The following is a 21,662-nucleotide window of genomic DNA, read 5'->3' on the forward strand; positions in this document are numbered from 1 at the left end:
TAAAGGAAACACGAATATAAATGTAAATATTTCAGGTTCAAAGGCACAGGCAGAGACTCACAGGTGAAGTAATGTTATTCTGGAACTTTGCACTTACAACGGAAACAAGAATACAAGATCAAGGCTTGCCGCTGGCCCGCTGTTCTCTCTGCAAAGCAGGTTTTAGATCACTTCCTCTTCCTCCCCAGTGAAGCAGGCCTGATGTTTACTATCAATGGGGGATCAAAACATTCCCTCACTAACAATTACAGAATAAAAGTGGATGAACTGGCTTGTACAGGACACCTCAGCCTGTTCTCACTCCCGAGGCGTAATATACTGACGATTTGTCAATCCGGAGGAGTTCCTGAGGAACACGAAAGGTGACCTTCCGCGTTCTTATGCTGCACATGGGTTACGGATGAAATCCAGCAGAATGAGCTCCCGCGGTAATACTCGGGTGTTTTCTGATTTAAGTAAAACATATGTAGATTCATTCCAAACGGTTCTCCTGTTTCCTCATTTTCCCGATCTCCTAATATAGGGACGTGTTGGGTGCCTGGAAGCGTAACACATACGCTTTGGATAGGAGTAAGAACGTGTTGGACACCTATATCCAACAAGTTCATCTTCATAACTCAGTGAATCATTTTTGTGACAATTATAAATATTAACAACATTCTTTTAAATGATGTGCAGGTGGCGCTGAGGGGCCCAAAGTGTGCAAAAAAATATATACCTACGGAATTACACAATGACTACCATCGTCTTGCAGCCGAAATCAAGACCAGCAAATGCTTTGGTGGGCCTGTGTTAAGTGTAGTCTCAGTTTCCTGTTCTTCGCTAACAGGAGGGGCACCCGGTGTGGTCTTCTGCTGCTGTAGACCATCCGCTCTTCAGAAATGCTCTTCTGCATACCTTAGTTGTAACAAGTGGTATTTGTGTTACTCTTGCCTTCATATCAGGTTGAAGCAGCCTGGCCATTCTCCCATGACCTCTGGCATCAAAGACATTTTCACCCAGAGAACTAACTCCAGCTCACTCAGTGTTTTCTCTTTTTCTGAACATTCAGTGAAAACTCCAGAAATGGTTGTGTGTGAAAATCCCAGTAGATCAGCAGGTTCTAAAATACCGAGGTGAGCCAGCGAGCCCAGCTGGCACCAACAATCATGCCAAGTCATTTAAATCACCTTTCTTCCTCATTCTGATGCTAGCTTTGAACTTCAGCGGGTCGTCTTAGCCATATCTACGTGTCTAAATGCACTGAGTTGCTGCCATGTGGTTGGCTAATTAGATATTTGTGTTAAACAAAAGTTGAACAGGTGTACCTAATGAGGTGGCCGGTGAGTGTAGAAGTCAGGGAGTTTGAGAGAACATTCGCATTCTTGTTTAAACTTGAGGGGGTGATTATTTTCCAAATCAAACTTATTTAAAATCATAAATGACTCTGAAGAATAAGTGCTATGAAGATGAGATCATAATCCACTATCAAATGTCAAGTATCAGTGTCTTCCCCTGAAGATATTAAATGATATTCTCTCTCTTCTCTGAATAGCTCAGCTGAGTCTTTCTTTTAGCTCTGGCTAAGTTTTCTTCCTAGAGACTCTCAGCCTGTAATCCTAAGGTGGTTTACTGTAATTACCAAAGACATCAAGCTGTTCCAGTGACTCCACTTCTTTAAACGTCTGTGTCTTTCCCCTTAGTGAAGAAAGGCAGGCTTAGTTTTTCCTTTTTTTTTTTTGTTTTGTTAATGTACTATCCACAAATTAGAACCAGTGAAGCTGACTGGATGCACTTAATGATAGAGCCTTTGTCTGAACGCTTAAGTGTAAATAAATTACGCAACTGCACATCATATAATTTTCTGCATTTAAAATAGGAGTGGCATGAAAATAGATCAGCGAGCTGCGAGAAAGTAAGAGGCATCGTTTACGAGCGCTGGTTGTAATTATATGGAGCGCTTCTCCTCATCTAAGTACATAACATCAAAGGAATTTATAGTACCAGTGAGAACATGTAAAACACGAAGCAGTCCAAATATACATGTGAGCTCAACGCTAGAGCTGAGCATATATTACTCACCCCTGTCTAAAGTCCTAACCAGAGTTATTTTACAGTGAGATCACTCACGTGTGACATGACCACAACTTCCATTATAGTCAAGCCTTTCAGTGTGGGAGAAAAAGAGGCTTTAAAATAATCTACACACTTTATAGTGCACAGTGTACAAAGGTAGCAAAGAATAACAAAACCATTTATTCATGAAAGCCAGTGCGTGTTTGTCGTGGGTTGAACCTTTCCAAAGAAGCTGCCTTTGGAATTTTCATCAGAAGTCTGTTTACTTCCAGGAGCTCTTCTCACAAAGCCGCCGTTCTATATTTACAACGGCCTTCATTGTATGTCATTCAAACAGCAATGACATACAGCGAATGACAGCGAAACAGCAACTGGAGCGGAAGGACATTGTAGGAAAATAATAATGTGGGATTATATGGTTTAATCTCTAGTTTAGTTTGTCTATAAAGTAAAGTCATTTCCCTTAATCCCACACCTTCCTGGGCGCAAGTGACAACAGGAAAATAGAGCCTCTGATAGCTTTAGGTAAGAGGTCATATGGCAGGATGTTTTATATGAATTTATGATCACCTAAGTTAGAGTGTTAGTGAATTGTTACATGTTCTATTTGATCCAGGGCTCTCATATTGTAGATGCTAAGTAGAAAACCTATCTGGGCTGATGTTTCAGTCCTGGTGTCAAAATAAAAGTTTCAAAGCCTTTCTCACTAAATGTAAAAGAGATTGAATAAACATAATTACAGCAAATTAACATAAAATGCAGTTACAGCAGTTTTCCTGTAAATCCAATTACAGCAGGATATATTTGCTGTTACTCAACCTGTTTACAGTGTAGGCCTCAAGAGAGGTGGCTCCTTGCAGGGCAGGACGGTTATTAAACAGGACTATATCCTCTTTGCAGGTCTAGCACGGAATTAGCTGCGGTGTAGAAGAAGCAGATTCTGCACTTTCAGCACTGTTGTGTTACTGGGACATATTACAGGGAAGTGCAAGAGAAACATTTTTGACAAGACAGATGAAGAGAGACGGCGTATGGGCTCCTTCTGGAAGAAGATCAGACAGGGGGCTGGACACAAAATGCCATGGTCCAGGAGAAGTGCCACCAAATACCTGTCCGATGGAGGTGGCATCAACTTCTCAGAGGTTAGACAATATTTAAATAAAATGTGCTCGAAAGCAAAGAAGCCATCACCATGCACTTTACTGCTGACCTTATTTATTTAATTGCGTGAATTTTCCATATAATGCGGTTACACAAGAACGTAAAACGTTCAATTCAAAGGAATCCGGTCAAATTACATGTAATTAATTGGTATACATTCAGTTTGTACCAAGCACGTGCTCTTTATTGCTTAATTATATGAGTAAATAAAACTTTTATTTTATATATTTACATATATTTCAGTTTTTTTATTTTATTTAACCTTTATTTATACATGTAATCCCATTGTTTCTATATAAAAGAGACTAACTAAACGAACTAAATGAAAATCGCGAAAATTGTTTACACAATATTAAAACGGAAAAAATTCAGATGCATTTTACTCATATTTATTTCTTCATGTTTATAAGGGCAAATAATGATTTTTACATTGTGGCAAATAAGACATAGCCATTCATTTATATTCATTCATTCAGCATGAGTAATAACCTTGTATTCATTCATAAATAATCCATTATAAGACAAGAAACCTTAATGATTGCTAATGTGCCTTGAAAGAGAAATGTGTTAAATAGCATATAGGTCGAGTAGCGTTAAGATACTCGTCATCATATCCAGCACCACTATTATTATTATGGGAAGAAGAAGAATATCCCATGTCTAATAGGAAAAACACTGAAATATGAGTAAGTATACAGACAGCTTTAAGCCCAAAATAAAAATGGTTGGAAAATATGTCAGCAATTGTAAATATGGGCTACACCGTGGTTCAGTGCATTCCACTTGCATAAGGTAGGCAGATCTGCTTTACTTTAGCACCTGGACAGTCAGACAGACGGCAGAGGGAGGCAGAAGCGCAGCGGGGTCCAGGTCTCTCCACCTCTCCGCCTGTGTGTGTCGTATTTAACAGTTACTCGCAAAGAGCAGAGTCTGTAAAAACCACAGTACTCAAAGAAACCTTGTCCAGTAACTTTGGACAGCTCTGATTTTTCACTTATTTTTATGTGTTGTCGACACTTCCCGACGAGAAGATGAGCGGCGGCGTGACGCGGGCGGTGGAAAAGGGAGAAGAGGACGACGAAACTAAAGTGAGTGATGCTGTGTGACACTAGCTTAAAAGCACTAACTACTACGTTTAGCGTTGCACTCACCCGGATTTCATACTGGGCACATTTTGGTTCACAATGACATAGTTCCCATTAGACTTCCCAATTTTTAAGAGCAGTTTTTCATATGAAAGCGAAACTTGCCCGCAAATAAGAATAATAATAATAACCTCACATGAACTATGTAAAATAATGTGACGTTAAAGCAAAAATCTATCCTTCCTCATCCTCGTTCACCATATTTGCATCATGTTTCCTTTGCTGAACACAACGCAGACTGTTTTTATAAAGATGGCAAATCTAACAACATCACTTAAGATGAGATTTAGGATCCTTGGACTGATATCTAGTGATATTTCTCTAACAGTGTGGGGACATGATCATGAACATTTTTAGTAATACTTAATAAAAATCTGAGTAAACGCTTCTACTCACCTTAGACCGCCAACACTGTTAATTATAACCTAAGACTATTTAACTAACGACTCTTAATTTTAATAAATAAATAACTCACCTGTGCTGAGGTACTCAATATATGATGCAGCGTTAACTTTTCTTGTTGTTTACTTAAAAAGTGGAATAATGGCAAAAGATGTGGGCTGACCACCAATGCTGAAGTCACTTCAAACAAGGGACTCTGAAGCGCTCACTAATTTTTTAATATTTTAAACTTTCAGGACCTTAGAGATTAGTTATTCATACCTCACAAGGCCATCAAACGACAATAGTGTAGATCAGGGGTGAGCAATTAATTTCCCCAAGGAGCTGCATGAGAAACGATTTAACTGGTGAAATTAATCAATATTCATTTCATCTCTTTATAAGCTTCTTAAGGAAATTAATTACCCACCTTTGGACTAAAAACTTGCTGCTGTATCCTATAGAAGCTACAGAAAGAAATTTGACTACTATAAATAAACTATAAATAATGCTAACTGCAACACATATATTTTAAAGCAGAATTTAATAGCGCATATTTGGCAATCCAAACCAAAACTGTGATGCTGCACCTGCATCAACAACTTCTAAAGGCAGTATACTTCTGATGTCACATATGGCAATAATCCTGTTGTATAAGAAATCAAAATCTAAGCAATAAAAGCATTCAAAGTAATTCCAAATGTTCTGTGATTTCAAAGGATAAAAACACCTCAAGCAAGTCCAGCCACTGTATTACAATGCTTCTTTATTAATAACTTCACCTGCACAGAAAAATAAGCACTACCATTGTAGATACACCAATATTGCTCTCATGGGCTCAGGAAGTGGAACGGATTCTTGTCCAATCAGAAGCTGGTTCGATCCTTGGCTGCTCCAGTCTCCAGTCTTTCTCAAACTGAGTTGCGTGTGTGTGTGTGTATGATGTTTACATAGAAAGCACTTACATGTATAAAGAAGTGCTTTTGGGAATGCTTAGAGTGATCAAGTAGAGAAGGGAAGTGCTACACATGAACCTTAACCTTGACCATATACAATAAACTTTTTAAGAATGAACTGATGTGTTCACACAAGGGAAATGTAAACGCTATCAACTCATTAAACACCAGTGAACAATTATAGCCTCTAGCCGTGTTTTGGTTTTGTTTTTTATTACAGATACAGGAACTGTAATCTTTCGAGCCATTGTAGAAGGATGACAAAGCAGGTGACCGGACATTCAAGAAAGTCAAATTTACAGGGAACTCTGAGCGTTACAGCGCTTATTAAGAATGTGCCGGTACTTGTTGGTTTGGTAGTTAAGTAGAAATATGATCACTGGCAATCAAACAGTTTTTTTTCTTCCAACTGTCTTGCGCATTGTTTTCTTGATATGCGTCCTTGTAGATACTAAAATGACAACTATTTATTGTGAATCTGCCAAGTAAAACATTAAACATTGCGTGATGCTGTCAAGATCGCGGTTAAATGAATTTACTGCTTTAATCCAATGGTTTTATACGTGTCGAGTCATGTTGTGATGCCACATGTACTGCATGGTGGCAGCGCGAATGAACAGATAATTTGTTTATAAAGACTCTTGGCAGGAAGCAGATATCTTTCCCAACAAATGCACTCATGCTGTTCAAGCATTTCTCCCTCTACTGATAGATCTGGTGCAACAAATTCATATGTAGATGAGAACTGTTTGTGGTTTGGAGGGGATCTTGTTTGTGTGGACTGTTCTGAGATTGTTCTTGACTATAGTCTCAGCAGATGCATGCAGCTGAGAAGACAGCAGTATTTTCACATTCAGTTAAGTAACTGGTGAAATATATTGCTGAAAAAGTAAATAAAAGCAACCAAATTATTTCATATTCTGAATCGCCTCTTCACAATAATGCCTGACAAGTAATACGATGTGTTTGTGCTGATATGCTGTGTTTAGTTTTCTCCAGATGTAGTGCTTTGCATTAGGGCCAGACATCTTAATTTTGGTCTCATCTGTCCAAAGGACATTGTTCCTGTCTGCGTTTTGTCCTGCCTCCTTATGTTCTCTATTCTTTTTCTTCTCTTCCTTCTTTTATCTTCTCTTCCTTACCTCAGTCCCAAACCGGCTGTGTCAGATTGCTGCCTCTGTTGGAGATTTCTTCCTGTAAAAAGAGAGTTTTTCTTCCCGCAGTCACAAAGTGCATCTTTATATGGGGTTGCTGAGTTTTTCCCCAGAATGCAAAATCTTTACCTTACAACATAAAGCACCTTGAGTTGACTGTTCTTTTCCCCCCGACTTTTCAAAAAGAAAATCCACCAATATAGCCGATATTAGATTATTTTACATCATAAAAATGTATTTTAAGGCCACCTAATGTGAAAGAGTTACAGCTATGACTTTTTAGAATAGGTTTAGTGCCATCAGAAACAATTTAAGGTGGTTTATTGTAGTTTTATAGCTAGAAGTAAAAGTGCAATGTTAGTTTTTTGTCTCAAAAATCTTCCCAGTTTTCTTATTCAGAGAGCCTGAGACCCACAGGTGTCGAACTCCAGGCCTCGAGGGCCGGTGTCCTGCAGGTTTTAGATGTGTCCTTGATCCAACACAGCTGCTTTAAAAGGCTAAATGATCTCCTCAACATGTCTTGAAGTTCTCCAGAGGCCTGGTAATGAACTAATAATTTGATTAAGGCATGCTGACCCAGGGTGAGATTGAAAACCTGGAGGACACCGGCCCTCAAGGCTTGGAGTTTGACACCCCAGGATAAGAGCCTTTGGGTATATTGTATATATCAGGCAGAGAAAACATGTTTTTTTTTCACCTTAAACATGACCTCAAATAACCCATTTAAATACATTTAGAGGTTTATTTTGTATTAAGTAATGGTAACGGTAATTTAAGGGTAATTTTAGGGTCTCTTGTGTCATGTGTGTGAACATGATGTGAACAACAAGCGTGTTCTAGGTAAGGTTGTTATTAAAATACCTTAGCTGGATTCCAATGTGGTTTTCTTAGCTCCACGATGTACTTGGAGAGCGACATGGGTGAGATCGCATGCAAGTCTTTTGTTTGTATTACAAACACGTCTAAAGGTTATGTTGGCACTACTCATACGTCAACAAAAACAACTGAATGACAATGACAGCAGGAAGACAGTGAACCGAGGTTAAAGCAGCACTTAGAAGTTAGTGAAAGAATATGGGGATTTTACATATGTTTGAACATATATCACTAAATCAGAGCACGTGTATATATGACTTTTCCCTATGTTAAACATGAGAAAAAATGCTTTGTTGATACTCTATAAAAGTAGAAACCCCATATTGTTTAAAATTGTGAAAATGGTCCTGCACAACTTTCCAAAGACTAAATATGTCAATTAATGATTTTGTACTGTCCAACAGGAAACCAGAAGATTTAGATCATTAGTTTACTAACAAAAAATAACAAAGAAACCATAAAATAAGCATGTTTAAGAGTCCTTCTTAGACGGTCTGCTGTCCCCTCATTTGACAAAACAAATGATTAGTTGACTGTAAGTTGAACTGTCGCTTCATTATAAGCTTCAAATGGCCACGAAACACATGTTATGTAACAGAATATCAGGATTAAGATCATTTAGGAGATGTGCGTACTAAGTCAAAGATAGTTGGATAAACATGCACTAACATGAACATATTTGGTCGGTGCAGCATTTGACTTTTGTTTGCATGGTTTTGTTTGCTCTGCACACACTCACCGTGCTAGTAACTCCTTATATAAAGATACTTCATTAATGTCTGTTATGTAACTCTTAACGCATTCCTCAGTGTGCTGCAAACTACCACTGTCACTATGTGGCAGATAAATGAGGTCATTTCTCATGCGTACAGTAAGATACTAACAGATCAAAGAAATCATTAAATGCCCAAAATTAGCGTGACATTCATACCCATGATGAGTGTATGTAAAATTGTAATCACAACTGCTTCCCTTTGTCACATTTATCAACAAAAGATGTTAAAACAAAAGCTCAGTAGGTTCTTATGTTTAGACTCGAGCTGACCATTGTAATATTCGTTTAAATTCAACGCCAACAAAGTTTTTAGTCCACAGTTCTGTATAATCTAATCAGTGGAAATAGTCCCTCCAGTTTTTTCCATGCTGTATTTAACATCACAGTCCTGCAGGGAAGCTCTGAATTGCGTGCCTCCTTGAACTGGCGCTCTCGCTGTAGCTCTGACGGGAGAATAATCTGGAGGGGGGAAAAAGGGTTGGGCATCTGATGCAGCCTCGCCCAGCCATGTAAGGCAAGACAGCCGTGGCTTCCCATGTACTTAGTCACACAGATAGAGACAGTCTGGATCGCAGCTGCCTGATCATCCCCGGGAAAAGTCCCAGACAACTTTCTCAGCCCAGGTAGATGTAAGTGAGATTCTTTCTGAGATAAAGTGGCATGGTGATTATTATCATGGTGTTTATTATGAGGGTAAAGTCTGTGATGGTTCTTGTGGTTGTAATATTTTGTTTTTGCATGGTGAAGTATAGAGCGGTGGTTGGCAGATGATTCATTTAGCTTTGTCTTCCCAGTAGACCAGTCGATACATGATCTCTGCAAGGAAATTCTTTAAATGAACATTGCCGTCTGTTTGATCAGCACAATTTCTCCGAAAAGCAACCACCAGACTTTTATTATTCAATCTGGATTTACCTGATTCTGTTAAATTTCTTCTCACCTCCTGCGTGCTAGCAGCGGTATTTAACTTGTTACATAAAAGTAACAAGTAAAAGTGACACCTCCTATTTGTCAGTTGTTTTCTTGTGTCATGAAAAAAAATGACTCAGCTTTCATTGTATTAGTGCAATATTCTTTGGGGATTATTCTTGAGAGAATTCTATATTAATACCTATAATGTGTATGGCGTGCGCGATCTGGTGGAGCAGGATTTGCGGATCACAAAAACTTTTTTTAAGCTGATAATTACGTCTTCATTCATAAGGTGTTTAGTCTGTTGCTTAGTAATAAAACACGTCTGTTTTGACTGGTAGTGGAGATGGGTAGGTTTCACACATGGCTGTGAACTCGGGGGTCTTGCTGTGAGTTACTGCTGGGCCTGGTTTTCCCTTTCCAATGTTTTTAGCTTGCTTCAATGATCTCTGAGTGGCTGATCCTTTATTCGGTGTTGCTCTATCCTTTCACTATGACATCATCTCCAGATCAGTGAACAGCAGTCATGGAGGAGTTAGTTGCCCCCTTGGTGGGACGCTCCTCTATTGATTGTGTAAGGTCACCGGCGATAGAGGGATGCTCTGGTAGCCTGGACTCGTAGGGGAAGCTGTGATGCCACCTACTAATCAGTACTCATGAGTCAGGCTGGACAGATTTATAAACAGCTGTTTTCACGTCTCCAGTGAGTCTGTTCCAGTAATGATGATGTGATCTGCAGTGTTGTTGAGTCTTTGATCATCTCTTCAGAGATAATGACTACCTAATTCTGCTCCTCTCCACTTACACTGTCCAAGTCCCCCTCATGCTTTTGTGTTCTGGTCTGAGATAAGCCAATCTTAATCTGCTCAGTTAACAGTTTTACAGGTTTAGGAATAATTAACTATTTAGATCATTGTTGAAAAAATGATCTCCATTAAATAAAATTATTTTTTTCTTTCCTCCAGTCAAATTACTTCTTTTCTTACATAGTAGTAAACTCCATATCTCCACAATATGAGCTGTTTTCATCCTTTTATATGAATCACTGAAGTTACACCCTCCACTAAAGGAGGTAGAAAGAACTAGAAATGCATACAGTAGATTTGGCACCTCTCAGTATTCCACTCCCATTGTTTTTTTATGCTGAATGCAGGACATTAGAGACAGAAAACAGACTCTCCCTTTGGGCTCTCTGCTGCTGCTCAGTTACACAGTTAACCTACAGTTTGTCTTTTTATCAGAACGTTTATCTCAGCACTTTGTTTGCATTTTTGCATTTAATGTTTCACGTCTTTATTAGTGTCACAGCACAGAGATTCGTAATAATTAGTTTTAACTAGTAACTAAATTGTTAGTAATTGTTAATGCTGTTGTGCTCACTTCCAGACCACATTTTATTCTCACACACCAAATCGAAAAGTTCAAATGCCACGTGGTTAGGAGTGCTGTTCTCATAGCCAGAGCTGTGACATCACACAGTGCCAAGAGCAAAAAAAACCCCAAAACTGCCTGAAACAAAACATTTAGCACAGTCTGAAGCATGAGCTTTTGGCTGATTACTTGCAGACTGCTAGTTCTACTTCATGTTGCACAAAACAGTTATTTAATGGTGCTTTGTTCCATGCCTTTAAAGGAAAATCAATCAACTCCCACAGAAAAGCACGTCCCTCAGTGGCTCTGATATGATCAGCTAAACTATTTTCATGAGCTTTCCCACCTTATGAAACAGTTATATTTGTAAAGATAATATTTCTTTGTGCAAAAAATGCTACTTGACTTTGCACGCTCTGTGTTCTTTAGGCTTTTAAGTTATATGAGGTCAGGCTTTTACAGAAGCCCTGAGCTGCACAGACAAGCCTGGAGAAGCTGTTCTCACAAGTGTCTGCCTCTTTGTCTCAAGAGTGGAAGCAGATTATTATCTGCACTGTAAACGCACAGAGCAGATGAAAGGATTTTTTTTATTATGTTCATTAAAAACTTGTGAGTTAGCTCATGCCCATAGAGCAGATACATGTAGATAGTGGAGCTGTGGAGCTCTGATGATGTGGAAGTATATCGAACAATCTGTAAATGCAAGTCTATGCAAGTCACCCAGTTTAGGAGATAGCTGTACAAATCCCTCTAATCTCTTAAATAAAACAGAATTTAATGGGACATTTAAATGTAAATTTAAATTCACAAACTACCCTGGCAACTGTATCATTCTGCAGAAAAGACCATGCTAGTGGCAGGCTTTATAACAATGATGGTGTCTCCACTCAGCTAAGCTGTGATGTTAGCAAAGTGCAGCACTGGCAGGTGCAGACAGAAGTTTTTACAAGCAACAACTTGCAACAAGGGGGGCAGCACGGTGGCACGGTGGTTAGCACTGTTGCCGCACAGCAAGAAGGTCCTGAGTTCAATTCCAACATCAGGCCGGGGTTTTTCTGTGTGGAGTTTGCATGTTCTCCCCGTGTTTGCGTGGGTTCCCTCCGGGTACTCCGGCTTCCTCCCACCGTCCAAAGACATGCAGCTTGTGGGGATAGGTTAATTGGATAATCCAAATCGCCACTAGGTATGAATGTGAGTGCAAATGGTTGTCTGTCCCTGTGTGTTGGCCCTGCGACAGACTGGCGACCTGTCCAGGGTGTACCCTGCCTCTCGCCCTATGACAGCTGGGATAGGCTCCCGCAACCCTGAAAAAAAGGATAAGTGGAAGTGAATGGATGGATGGATGGAACTTGCAACAAGGCTTTGGGACTTTTTAAGTATTGGGGTGATTCCTGAAAAGAAACTTTGCAGCTGAGTTTTCTTTCTTTTCTTTCTGGCTCTTTGTGCGCCATAAAGAGAGTGACATCTGGTTTCCTAGCATTCTGTCTAAGGCAGATATTTCTATAGGTGATACTTTTAAAACATAACACAGCGTAGATGACTTAAACCACAGGCCTGGGGAACATATGTCAATCTGATTTTAAGGAAACTTATGCCCTTAAGTCAGTCGGTTTTGTCCATACATGCATTTAATGGCTTTTACATCAGGACTTAACAGTCAGCACTTACTTCTATGCAAAAAAAAAAAAAAGCATTCAGCTATTCTCAGTTCTATTTCACCTTGGAGCGTGATGACAGGTAGCGGCCAGCTGCTCTGCAATAACACATAATAACACTTTTTGTAGGAAAGGTGGTTAATAAGTCTTGCAGTCAATTGTTGGGACTGTTTTCATGCACCTGGCCCTTCCAATATGTGCAGTCAAGTCATTGTGTGAGCTCTGACTTGTGATTCATTACAACTATTACTGTCAGCAGAAGAATAGCATGTGGTGAGGTGCACTAACAGCTCCGCCCAGGGTGTGCCTGTCCCATGATGCGTCTCTGTTGAGAGCAAAGCCCTTGAGGTGTCCCTCCCTCAGATCAAAGTTTCAGACTTGGCTTACCTCTCACCTCCTCTGTGCTGATGGTTTTCAGGTGGCACAATCGCGCTCTGAGAGCTGCCATTCAAGCTAAGCCATTTGTTTGAATTGCAAACAGAGAACTGGATGCTTACGTCAGTAGCCAAATGTGTTCCCCGCATTTGATGCGTTGTTTAACGTGGCATGTTCATGCATGCACCGAAACACTCCAGAATCCGAAATCTGTTTCCACTCATTCACACAGTTTCATTTTATCCCAGCGACCATCGTGATGAGCAGCCACTAATCAACAAACCACCAGCAGTCAGTGGGCGTACCCCCAACTGCCTTGCCACAGAATTACTGGAAGCCTGACACGGTTAAACGGGATTTCACAGGAAAGAAGGCATGGCTGACTAATGAATTTGCCAGTTATCGTATGTGAAACAAAATCTGTAAGAAAAAAGAGCAAAACATCTTATTCTAGGATGCGTTCTACTTTCCATCTGGTGGTTTTCTTGATTAAAAGTGCTTTTCAAGTTTAAAGCCCGAGCTTGTTTGGGATTACACTGTGTCCCTTATATCTCGAGTATGTGTGTCCATGTGCTCACAAGTAATGCTTTCTTGAAGCTGACGACAGACTGTGGTATGTAGAGTACGTGTCAGTGCCTCTCAGGTGTCATTTGCACTGCAAGCAATTAAAGGTGAGTAAGTAGGAACAATGTGTGAGAAACATTACCATTACTAAATTATTTCAAAAGCATGCTGGGTGCCACTGATGAAACAGGGTGGTATTAATAATGAGAATATTCTAGAACAAATGGCGTGTAAATGTAAAATATGATTCAGGTGGAGTTTTATGGCATTCTTTTGCAGAACCAGAGAAGGAGAAACATCTGGTTCTTTGCTCTCTTTGCATTTCACGAAACACAAGCATCTCAAATGCTTGTGAAATAGCTAAAATACCTTTGTGATGGAAAACAGGAGGCTGGAACTGGAGAAACATATTTATGTGGGGATCAGTAAACCAGTGAACAGCAGCTGTAAACGTCTGGTGTACGCAATACAAGTAAACAAATCAGCATACCTCAAACTCATGCTATCAGGAGTGTTTGAACTAACTCAGCATATTCTAGCCTTTTGTCATAATAGTAATAGTTTTGGGTATTTACTACAGGATTACAAGTTCAAGTTTTTAAACTAAACGAAGAAGACAGTTACAGTGCAAGAGCTTTATTTTTGCCTCAGGCTCTTAAGCTGTGCGCCATTTTTGCTGCTACTTGTTGCCCTCTGTGGTCGACGCCCACACGGAATTTAATTAAGGTCACTGATGACAGCGTGCACGGCAGAACCACAAAGCACACAGTGTTTTCACAGGAGCTCGGCCTAAACAATGACTTAGCATATTAAGCACTCCATATGCTCATATACTGTAGGGTGGGGACAAACTATACATGAGCTATACACTCCAGACATAGTGGATTTGGAGATAAGATAAAAATGAACTGTTACGTAGCTCACCAGCAATTAGGGTGTTATCCTTCACTTTCAGGGGATTTTGTTTGTCAAAAGGACTAACCCGTTTGTTTTCTTTGCATACTTGGACTAAAGCAACACAAATACACCTTCATCCTACTAAATGGGTGTTCCCAGGGACAAGTGCGTGCTTTTACAATATTAAGCATTTGTTTGTTATGTGGTTTGACTAAAGTCACAGGTGGGTTTAGCTGACTTTGTCGGGTGAGTTAAATGTATTTGTGTCTAGGTTTGTGGGAGAAAAAAATGAAAAGTACCCCTCAAAAACAAATTACTACAGCAAGTCACGCTGATTAGCATGTGAGCGTAGATTAAAGAGTCATGATCAGCACACAATGACACGTACTTCCAGTGAAAGAGTACTCTCACTGGTGGGAGTGTCTGCCTTATTAGGACAACAAGATGCAACACTATTGCAGCAATAACTGGCAAGGACAGTTTAAGGAGATGATCCACACAAGGGCACATTTACTGGGATTCCTACTGCCTCATTCACAGAGCAGAATTAACTAGAACTGAAATATAAGTAGGCGATATCAAAATAATAGAATAGAATAGAAAAGTATACACATATAACAATATCTGCAAAATAGAATGCAATGCACTGCAGTAGATTCGAGAGAAGAGGTCACATCTCTCGGATCAAACATAAGGCATGATGCATTGATCAAAACAAACAAAACAGAACAGATACTATAAAAATGAGTGGGACAGACTAGACTAGAATACAACAGAAGAGATGGACAGCTACAGTGAATTACGTTGGCCATGAGTTATGTTAGTCAAACCATCTGAATCTTTCTGGAATTTCCAGTGTGTGTGTGTGTGTGTGTGTGTGTGTGTGTGTGTGTGTGTGTATTATATAAACTTTAGTTTATAAAAACCTGCATGACAAATAATCTCATATTTTCTGTTTCCGTTGCCAAGGCGACACGTTGACTCTGGAGTGTCTAAGCAGTCACGGATGTTTTGAGTTGTGATATTTTTGTCCCTGACTGGTCAGCCTTGGTTTCATTTTCTCCAGTGTTTGGTCATAATCACCAGACTTGGCCACGAGGGCAGAGTGGAAATGTTTCCTCATTGGCGGTTGCTAGGCTTCACAGTTTAGCTGTGTGGCATCCAAGGAGAAACCTCAATAAAGGGGAAGTTTTATGCCCACTCCCGCCTACCCAAAAAATGCTCTCTCTCTCTCTGGCTTTCAGTTCCACCCTGTCTTTCAGTTGAGACTTTCATTTTGAGCCCTGCTTCATTTCCCCGATGCTTCATTTAGCACATCTTCTTATCTCATCTTTCATTTCAGGACCGTTGCAGGCAGCTTAGACTCAGCTTACAACGTCGAGACCAGACAGGCAACACCTCACAACAGCACAACAGTAAGGTACAACTTCAAAGCTGCTTTAAAACTATTTGTTAACTGAGAGAAAGAGAGGAATGCAGAATGGGAAGTTTGATATATACATATGAGGGTTTGTTTTTGTTTTTGTTTTTTTATACTGAATGTAGGAGAGCACCATAGAATCTGTGCCGCCGCAAGAACCTGAAGAGCAGGAAGACGAAGTTGAAGTCAGACCTCACATAGAAGTTGAAGTCATCAAAGTATGTGAGCTTGTTTTGCTTGCTCATGTTTATTGATAAAGTTTGAGCAACTCAACACTTCAGTTTTAACTGAACTACAGTCACGTGTATTATCTAACATGCTGCGGTCACTGTGTCATCCAGTTTTACCTCGGAAAAAACCCACCAGAAGAAAGCGTCAAGATGCTTACGGACGAGGTGTCCCAGATTCAGGAGGTCAGTGTGTGGACAAGTCAAAGCTGAAAAGCTATTGGTGGAAAGCAGAGTGTGTTTCTTTAAGCACAACGTTCAGCTGTGTCAAGGGTATACCTGTGGTTCTGCATAGTACACATCTTTTTAATGCCTGATGTGTTTTTGTATTTAGGTGAGGTATTGTCTGAAGACTCTGAGACAGCAGATGGCAGCCAGGCAGAATGGCAACAACAACAAGGTACACACCCTCTGCCTCTGAAACAGTTCAACAGATTATCTTTGGTCCGGCAATTTGGAAGAATAGTGATCAAAAGGTTAAGTATATTACAAGTTATGTATATATGTGCTGCATATAAGGCTAATTTCCTCCTCTGACCAAACAGTAAAGATCTACAGTAAATAACTACCAATTTTACAAGATCTACATGACATTTATAAAATAAAATAAAAAGCTTTTTTAGATGAGCTTTGCCCTTAAAATAGGTAGCAGCATCTAAGTAAAATGCAAATGACTGAGCAGAGTTAGTGGTTAACAATAGCTTCCATATAAATGATAGAATTTTTAAGCAAGAGTTACAACTGGAAAATTACTTGCCTAGTTTAGATGTTATTTTGCAGGGTTTAGATGTGGGGCTTAATCATTCATAGATGCTCTGTTGCTTGGGAGAGCTTGGAGACGACTATCATTATTTATTTGAATGCAATTTTTTAAAGTTGCAAAGACAGAAATATCTGCCTGTATCCTTCAGTTTGATACCAAATGCATATCAGATAAAGAAGATGTTATTATTGAGCATAAACTTGTAACTGCATTTGAACATGGGTAATTAGTTGATAGGTGTATTTAGTGCAATTTAATTTAATGTAATGTTTTTAACATGGGACTATAGAAAGTGACCTTTGAGTGCAGTCACTCCAGGACCTGCAGCTTTTAGAGCTTCATAGGTTGCTGCTTGGTCTTTGAGTGAACTGTGTGTGTGGGTCACCTTCTCTTAACCTAAGAGGCTTACGAGACCTGTATGGCCTTTATCATTTGATTATTCATCAGTTTGAGATGAATGAAATGGGGAAATGGAAGAAGCCACTTTCAGCTGCAGTTCATTTGAATGCATTCAAAGTTTTATTCAAATGACAGTCGTGATGGAAAAAAATGCCTGTCCCTGCAGCAGTTCCTCATTGATTCAAACCAGACAACTGCCTGCTTTTGCAGAGAAAATGCTACCCAGGCTTTCATCGGCTCATAACAAAGCTTACCACACACACACACAAGATATTGTCTTTCCCATGCATTATTCTCGACTTGGCGGATCATAACAACTGCTGTAATTCAACACCATCTACCAAGCAAGCAGTGTTGGAGCTGCAAGAAAGCTTGTGTGTGTTTGTGTGTGTGCGTGCTAGTCAAACCCAGTATCTTCTATGGATCGTATATAGGTAAGGTAGGATCAATTTACACTTCCCTTTAAGTGGTTTCAGCTTGTATCACAGTGCATTAGATGTGTTGTGTCTCCGGTAGAGGAAACCATTCTGTCTTCCCAAATAGGAGCCTTGAGTTAAAAGATTATCTGAGCAGAGTTTAACAGCTCCTTGTCTGAATGATGTTGTTACCTCAGGCTAGACCATGCAGCCTTGTAAACACAAAGCAAATGGCCTATCAGCGGCCTCTTTTGTCAGTTTGTTAGCCCACGTTGAGCCCTTTGGTTCAAGAGGCTTGTGAGATTAAATCTAATTGAGCACTTTCTGTGTGTGTGTGCACTCTCAGGTTGGGGATAATCAGGAGGAGAGTGCGAGGCTCAGAGAGGTGACCAAACGCCTGTATGCTCAGCTGAAGGAGATGGAGAAGCAGCATCAGCAGGAGATCGACATACTGCAGGTCTGTATCAGGAGATGAGTAACATGACACAGCTTCCTGTCCACTGCAGCTATGACTCACCCCTCTGATGCTCTCTTGCTCCTTTAATCGTCCTTGTTATCTGTCAGTGTTATCTTTGGATTTCATCCCTCATCTTGTGATCCTCCACTGTTTGGATCTTTGCTCTGCAGTACATTCATCTGTCAGGACATGTAGGGGCACCGCCCGAAGACAAACACTTTACTTTACATGTTCATGTTCTTTACTGTTAGTGACTCCAGCGAAACAAAATTACGCAACAGGAGGATATGAGACATTATTTACTAGGAAGTTATCTAAATCATTAATTTTTTTGACTGAATTCAGTTTAGACAGAAATAGCCGAGAACAATACATTTAAAAACAAAACATACAGTCACTTATCAAGCTAAAGGGGATCAATTATCCTGATTTTTTATATCAAATATACTTTGTTACAATGAAAGTTTCAAGTGGTGAGGTCAAGTATGTACAAGCAATACCTGTGAGCCAGCAGCTCAGGCTTTAGACTGCATTAAATGCTCAGTTTCAGCATTTTTGTACTTGTAGCTCTGTGTGGGATCATAGAGGGAGGATATCCTTAATATGGTCATCCAGGGCACACAGATCTGCTGTTTAACCTTATGTATGTGATCAAGAACACATAAAACTACTCTAGTAGAGTCCAAGAATATATTTATATGCATAACAGGTTCCCTTTAATGCTGCCAGGAGAAATTAATAAAGCTTAGAATAATTAATTTAGCATTTCTAAGAAGACCTGAGGAGACAGATTGGAAGCCTGTCCGGAGATATACGCCGCCTCTCGCCCAGTGACTGGGACAAGCTTCAGAATGGATGCATGATTTCTGAGTAGGCACTGTTTTGCCACAACTAGTTCAAAACTTTGAACACTGCATGTAACAAAAAGCAATAAAAAGGTGCAAATAAAATGAAACTGGGGGGATTCCAACTAAGCCACATTTTCTACTCAGGTGGCAACATAAGTGAAAAAATACGTGGACTTACAATTTGTTAATTCAGTTATCTTGGGGATGCTAACTGTGGCAGTGAATCGGCCTTATCAAATCAACAAAAACCAGACTCAGGTCAAACTTTATATACACCAGAAGGAAGTTCTCACACTTTGATTTTCCTCGCAGGCCGAGTCAAACGAGTATCAGGCACAGCTGGCTGAGCAGACAGAGCGGCTGCAGAAGGCCGAGGAGCAGTCTGCAGAGAGAGGTCAACGGGTGGAGGAGCTGCAGAAGCTGCTGGGAAACATGGAGATCGAGAACGGCATCCTCAAAGACAAGATGGCTGCAGGAGAGGCGGAGCTGCTGCAGCTTAAAGCAGGCGGAGAGGAAGCAGGAGAGAAGGAGCAGAGGTAAGACTGCATGCAGACCCATAAAAGAAGAAGTTTCTAATAAACCAATAATGAGGAAAGGCTCTGCCTAGAGAGCATCTTATAAAATCTTATCTGATTGATGTTGCGTTATTTCAGGGAAAGACACTTTTATGTCCTGCAGTAAAAGAGAAATACATCTTTTACTCACGTGCTTGACTGTATATAAGCTTTCTCGTGTATCTGCTTTCAGGTGTGCAGAGCTCGAGAAGGAGGTGGCTGTCCTGAAGGAAAAGATTCATCATCTTGACGACATGTTAATGAGTCAGCAGAGGAAGGTCCGCCACATGATCGAACAGGTATTTATGCACATAAGGATGTTGCCTGGTGGTGCATAGTGTACACAGACACACACAGACTTGCAAGCTGCCCATAAACACACACACAGGAAGCCACTAATGAGAAAATGTGATTTCTGAGGAGGCGGCCACATGAAATAGAATTGATTTGGGGGGATGAAGCCAAGCGGAAGCATGTGGTGAAGCAGAACCGCTGGTGATAAATAAGTGATGATGCATCTGCTTCAAGCAGACAAGCATCTTGTGTTATTCATACGGTCTCTTATTGTTTGTTTGTTACATCTATAACGCAGCTCCAGAACTCCCGCACGGTTCTCCAGGAGAGAGATCGAGCCATCAGGGACCTGGAGGAGAAGGTGGCTTTCCTGGAAGCAGAGGTGAGGAACTTTCTAAAAAATGCAAACACGCTGGATCACTGAATTTATTTCTGTTTTCTTTTGTTTTTAAAGCCTTTCTTTGCTCAAAAGATGATCAAAAACAGCTGTAGCTTTCTTAAATGAGCTTTTTAAATCTCATAATAAAAAGAGTCTATTATCCCCCGTGTTGTTCCTTAAACATGGCACACATAAAAGAAGGTGGTGCTCCTGGTTGTGCCCAGGCATGTTAGAAAAATTCGTTGGCCTATTATTTCAATGAAATTATATTTTTTGCAATTATTTATAGATTTACAACATCATCAGAATAAATTAGGTGTTGGTCACAGAACCATAAACAGGCTATCGATGTCAGGTTTTAGTCTTTTCATGGGCTTTGCCAACAGTAGGAAAATATAAAAAAGCTTTGTTGTTTGAATTAAACCTGTACCTGTGTCAAGCCGAAAGAATGCGCCATTTAACGTCGTTAATCCCGTTCGTGTTTACAGAACAAAGAAATGCATGACCACATGGAGTACTACCTGGCAGGCCAGGATCTTCCACCCTCATCTACTGAGAACAAGCCAGAGGTTGTTTACAGGTGAGTCATCACTTCCTAACTTACAGTCCTTTCTATTAGTCATCCTACAGTCAGATGTCTAAAATAATCTCTTAACATTTCTTTTTCTCCCCCACCTCTGTGCAGCAAACCGCTGACACCGACAACTCAGAGCAGCAAAGCCCTCCCATTCATCAAAGTCATTGAGATCAAATCGTGATTGGAGAGACAACCAAAGGAGTTAAATACTGTGTACATATTTATATATTTAGCAATACATGTAATATGTAGCTCTGCAGTGATTTTCTTTTAATTTTATTTTTATAAAGGCTGTTTTAGCAGACCTCACGCACATTCTGTCGATACCTTGTTGTTGCTTTTAGAGCTGTTCTTTGTACCTTCTTTTGGTTTCCTCAAAACAAACAGGCATCCATGCAGAATCCTAATAAGCTGTTTCAACAGGTCAAACTATAAGGCGTGTCAGTTAAACGTTGTTGCTAGTCTAGGGTCAAATGCACGAATAATCACAGTGATTTTAGTGTTTTCATGATCACAGTCACGCTCGGGGTTCAGGGTCAAATTCCTCAGTGCTTTGCACCACGTTGCCAATAGCAGGCGTGCGGTTATGATGTCAGCAATAAAAATTTGTTTCACGCTTAGCTGAGAGATTGGGTCAATCGTCATACTATTTTGACCTTGTTTTAGCTATGCAGTGACAGACTAACTACTGCCTCAACGTGCTTATTGTACAGGCCAAACATGTTTTGTGCTAAAAAGTTATATTTAATTACGCTTATTTTTGCTTGATTATTAACATAATTATGCATTGTTCGCATTGACTTTGCTGCTTCTTCCTGTCAAATACCTTGTTGCACTCCAGGATGCATATTTTTAGAAAGTTACTTTATACTGTGAAGAGTGTAGATACCCTGAAGTTCAGTCTGCGTCACTTTTCTGTAAACTTTGTCCAGTTTTATTTAAATTTAATAAAAGAAATGGTTTATCTGACTCAGTTTATTTACAGCGCTTTTTGTTAAATCATGGGTTACTATATCCTTCCTCTATGACCTCACACCGCCACCTCGTGGAA

At 40.0% G+C, this 21,662-nt stretch overlaps 1 protein-coding gene across 7 annotated transcripts; it reads left to right on the plus strand.

Moving 5' to 3' along the window:
• The first annotated feature begins 2,905 nt into the window (after positions 1-2,905).
• tuft1b (tuftelin 1b) lies at positions 2,906-21,580 on the plus strand. Of its 7 annotated transcripts, XM_085148476.1 has the most exons (12): positions 2,906-3,197; positions 4,248-4,304; positions 15,620-15,697; positions 15,823-15,915; positions 16,039-16,110; positions 16,259-16,324; positions 17,849-17,959; positions 19,120-19,343; positions 19,555-19,660; positions 19,954-20,037; positions 20,523-20,614; positions 20,720-21,580. In XM_085148476.1, the coding sequence occupies exons 1-12, from the start codon at positions 3,087-3,089 to the stop codon at positions 20,790-20,792; spliced, it is 1,167 nt and encodes a 388-aa protein (XP_085004602.1). In that variant the 5' UTR covers positions 2,906-3,086; the 3' UTR covers positions 20,793-21,580. The 7 variants fall into 7 exon arrangements, with proteins under 7 accessions (XP_085004602.1, XP_085004604.1, XP_085004603.1 ...); XM_085148478.1 differs by lacking the exon at positions 4,248-4,304; XM_085148477.1 differs by lacking the exon at positions 4,248-4,304 and having other exon boundaries at positions 2,910-3,197; positions 15,620-15,692.
• The last annotated feature ends 82 nt before the right edge of the window (positions 21,581-21,662 follow it).

Source organism: Neolamprologus multifasciatus, chromosome 22, assembly GCF_963576455.1.
Source record: "Neolamprologus multifasciatus chromosome 22, fNeoMul1.2, whole genome shotgun sequence".
Lineage (NCBI taxonomy): Eukaryota > Metazoa > Chordata > Actinopteri > Cichliformes > Cichlidae > Neolamprologus > Neolamprologus multifasciatus.

Bases quoted from the DNA above. Each gene is read 5' to 3' on its own strand.
- tuft1b (XM_085148476.1), top strand. From the start codon at position 3,087: ATGGGCTCCTTCTGGAAGAAGATCAGACAGGGGGCTGGACACAAAATG. The intron at 15,916-16,038 runs GTATGTGAGCTT...TGTGTCATCCAG, and splicing joins TAGAAGTTGAAGTCATCAAA to TTTTACCTCGGAAAAAACCC. The intron at 20,038-20,522 runs GTGAGGAACTTT...TCGTGTTTACAG, and splicing joins TGGCTTTCCTGGAAGCAGAG to AACAAAGAAATGCATGACCA.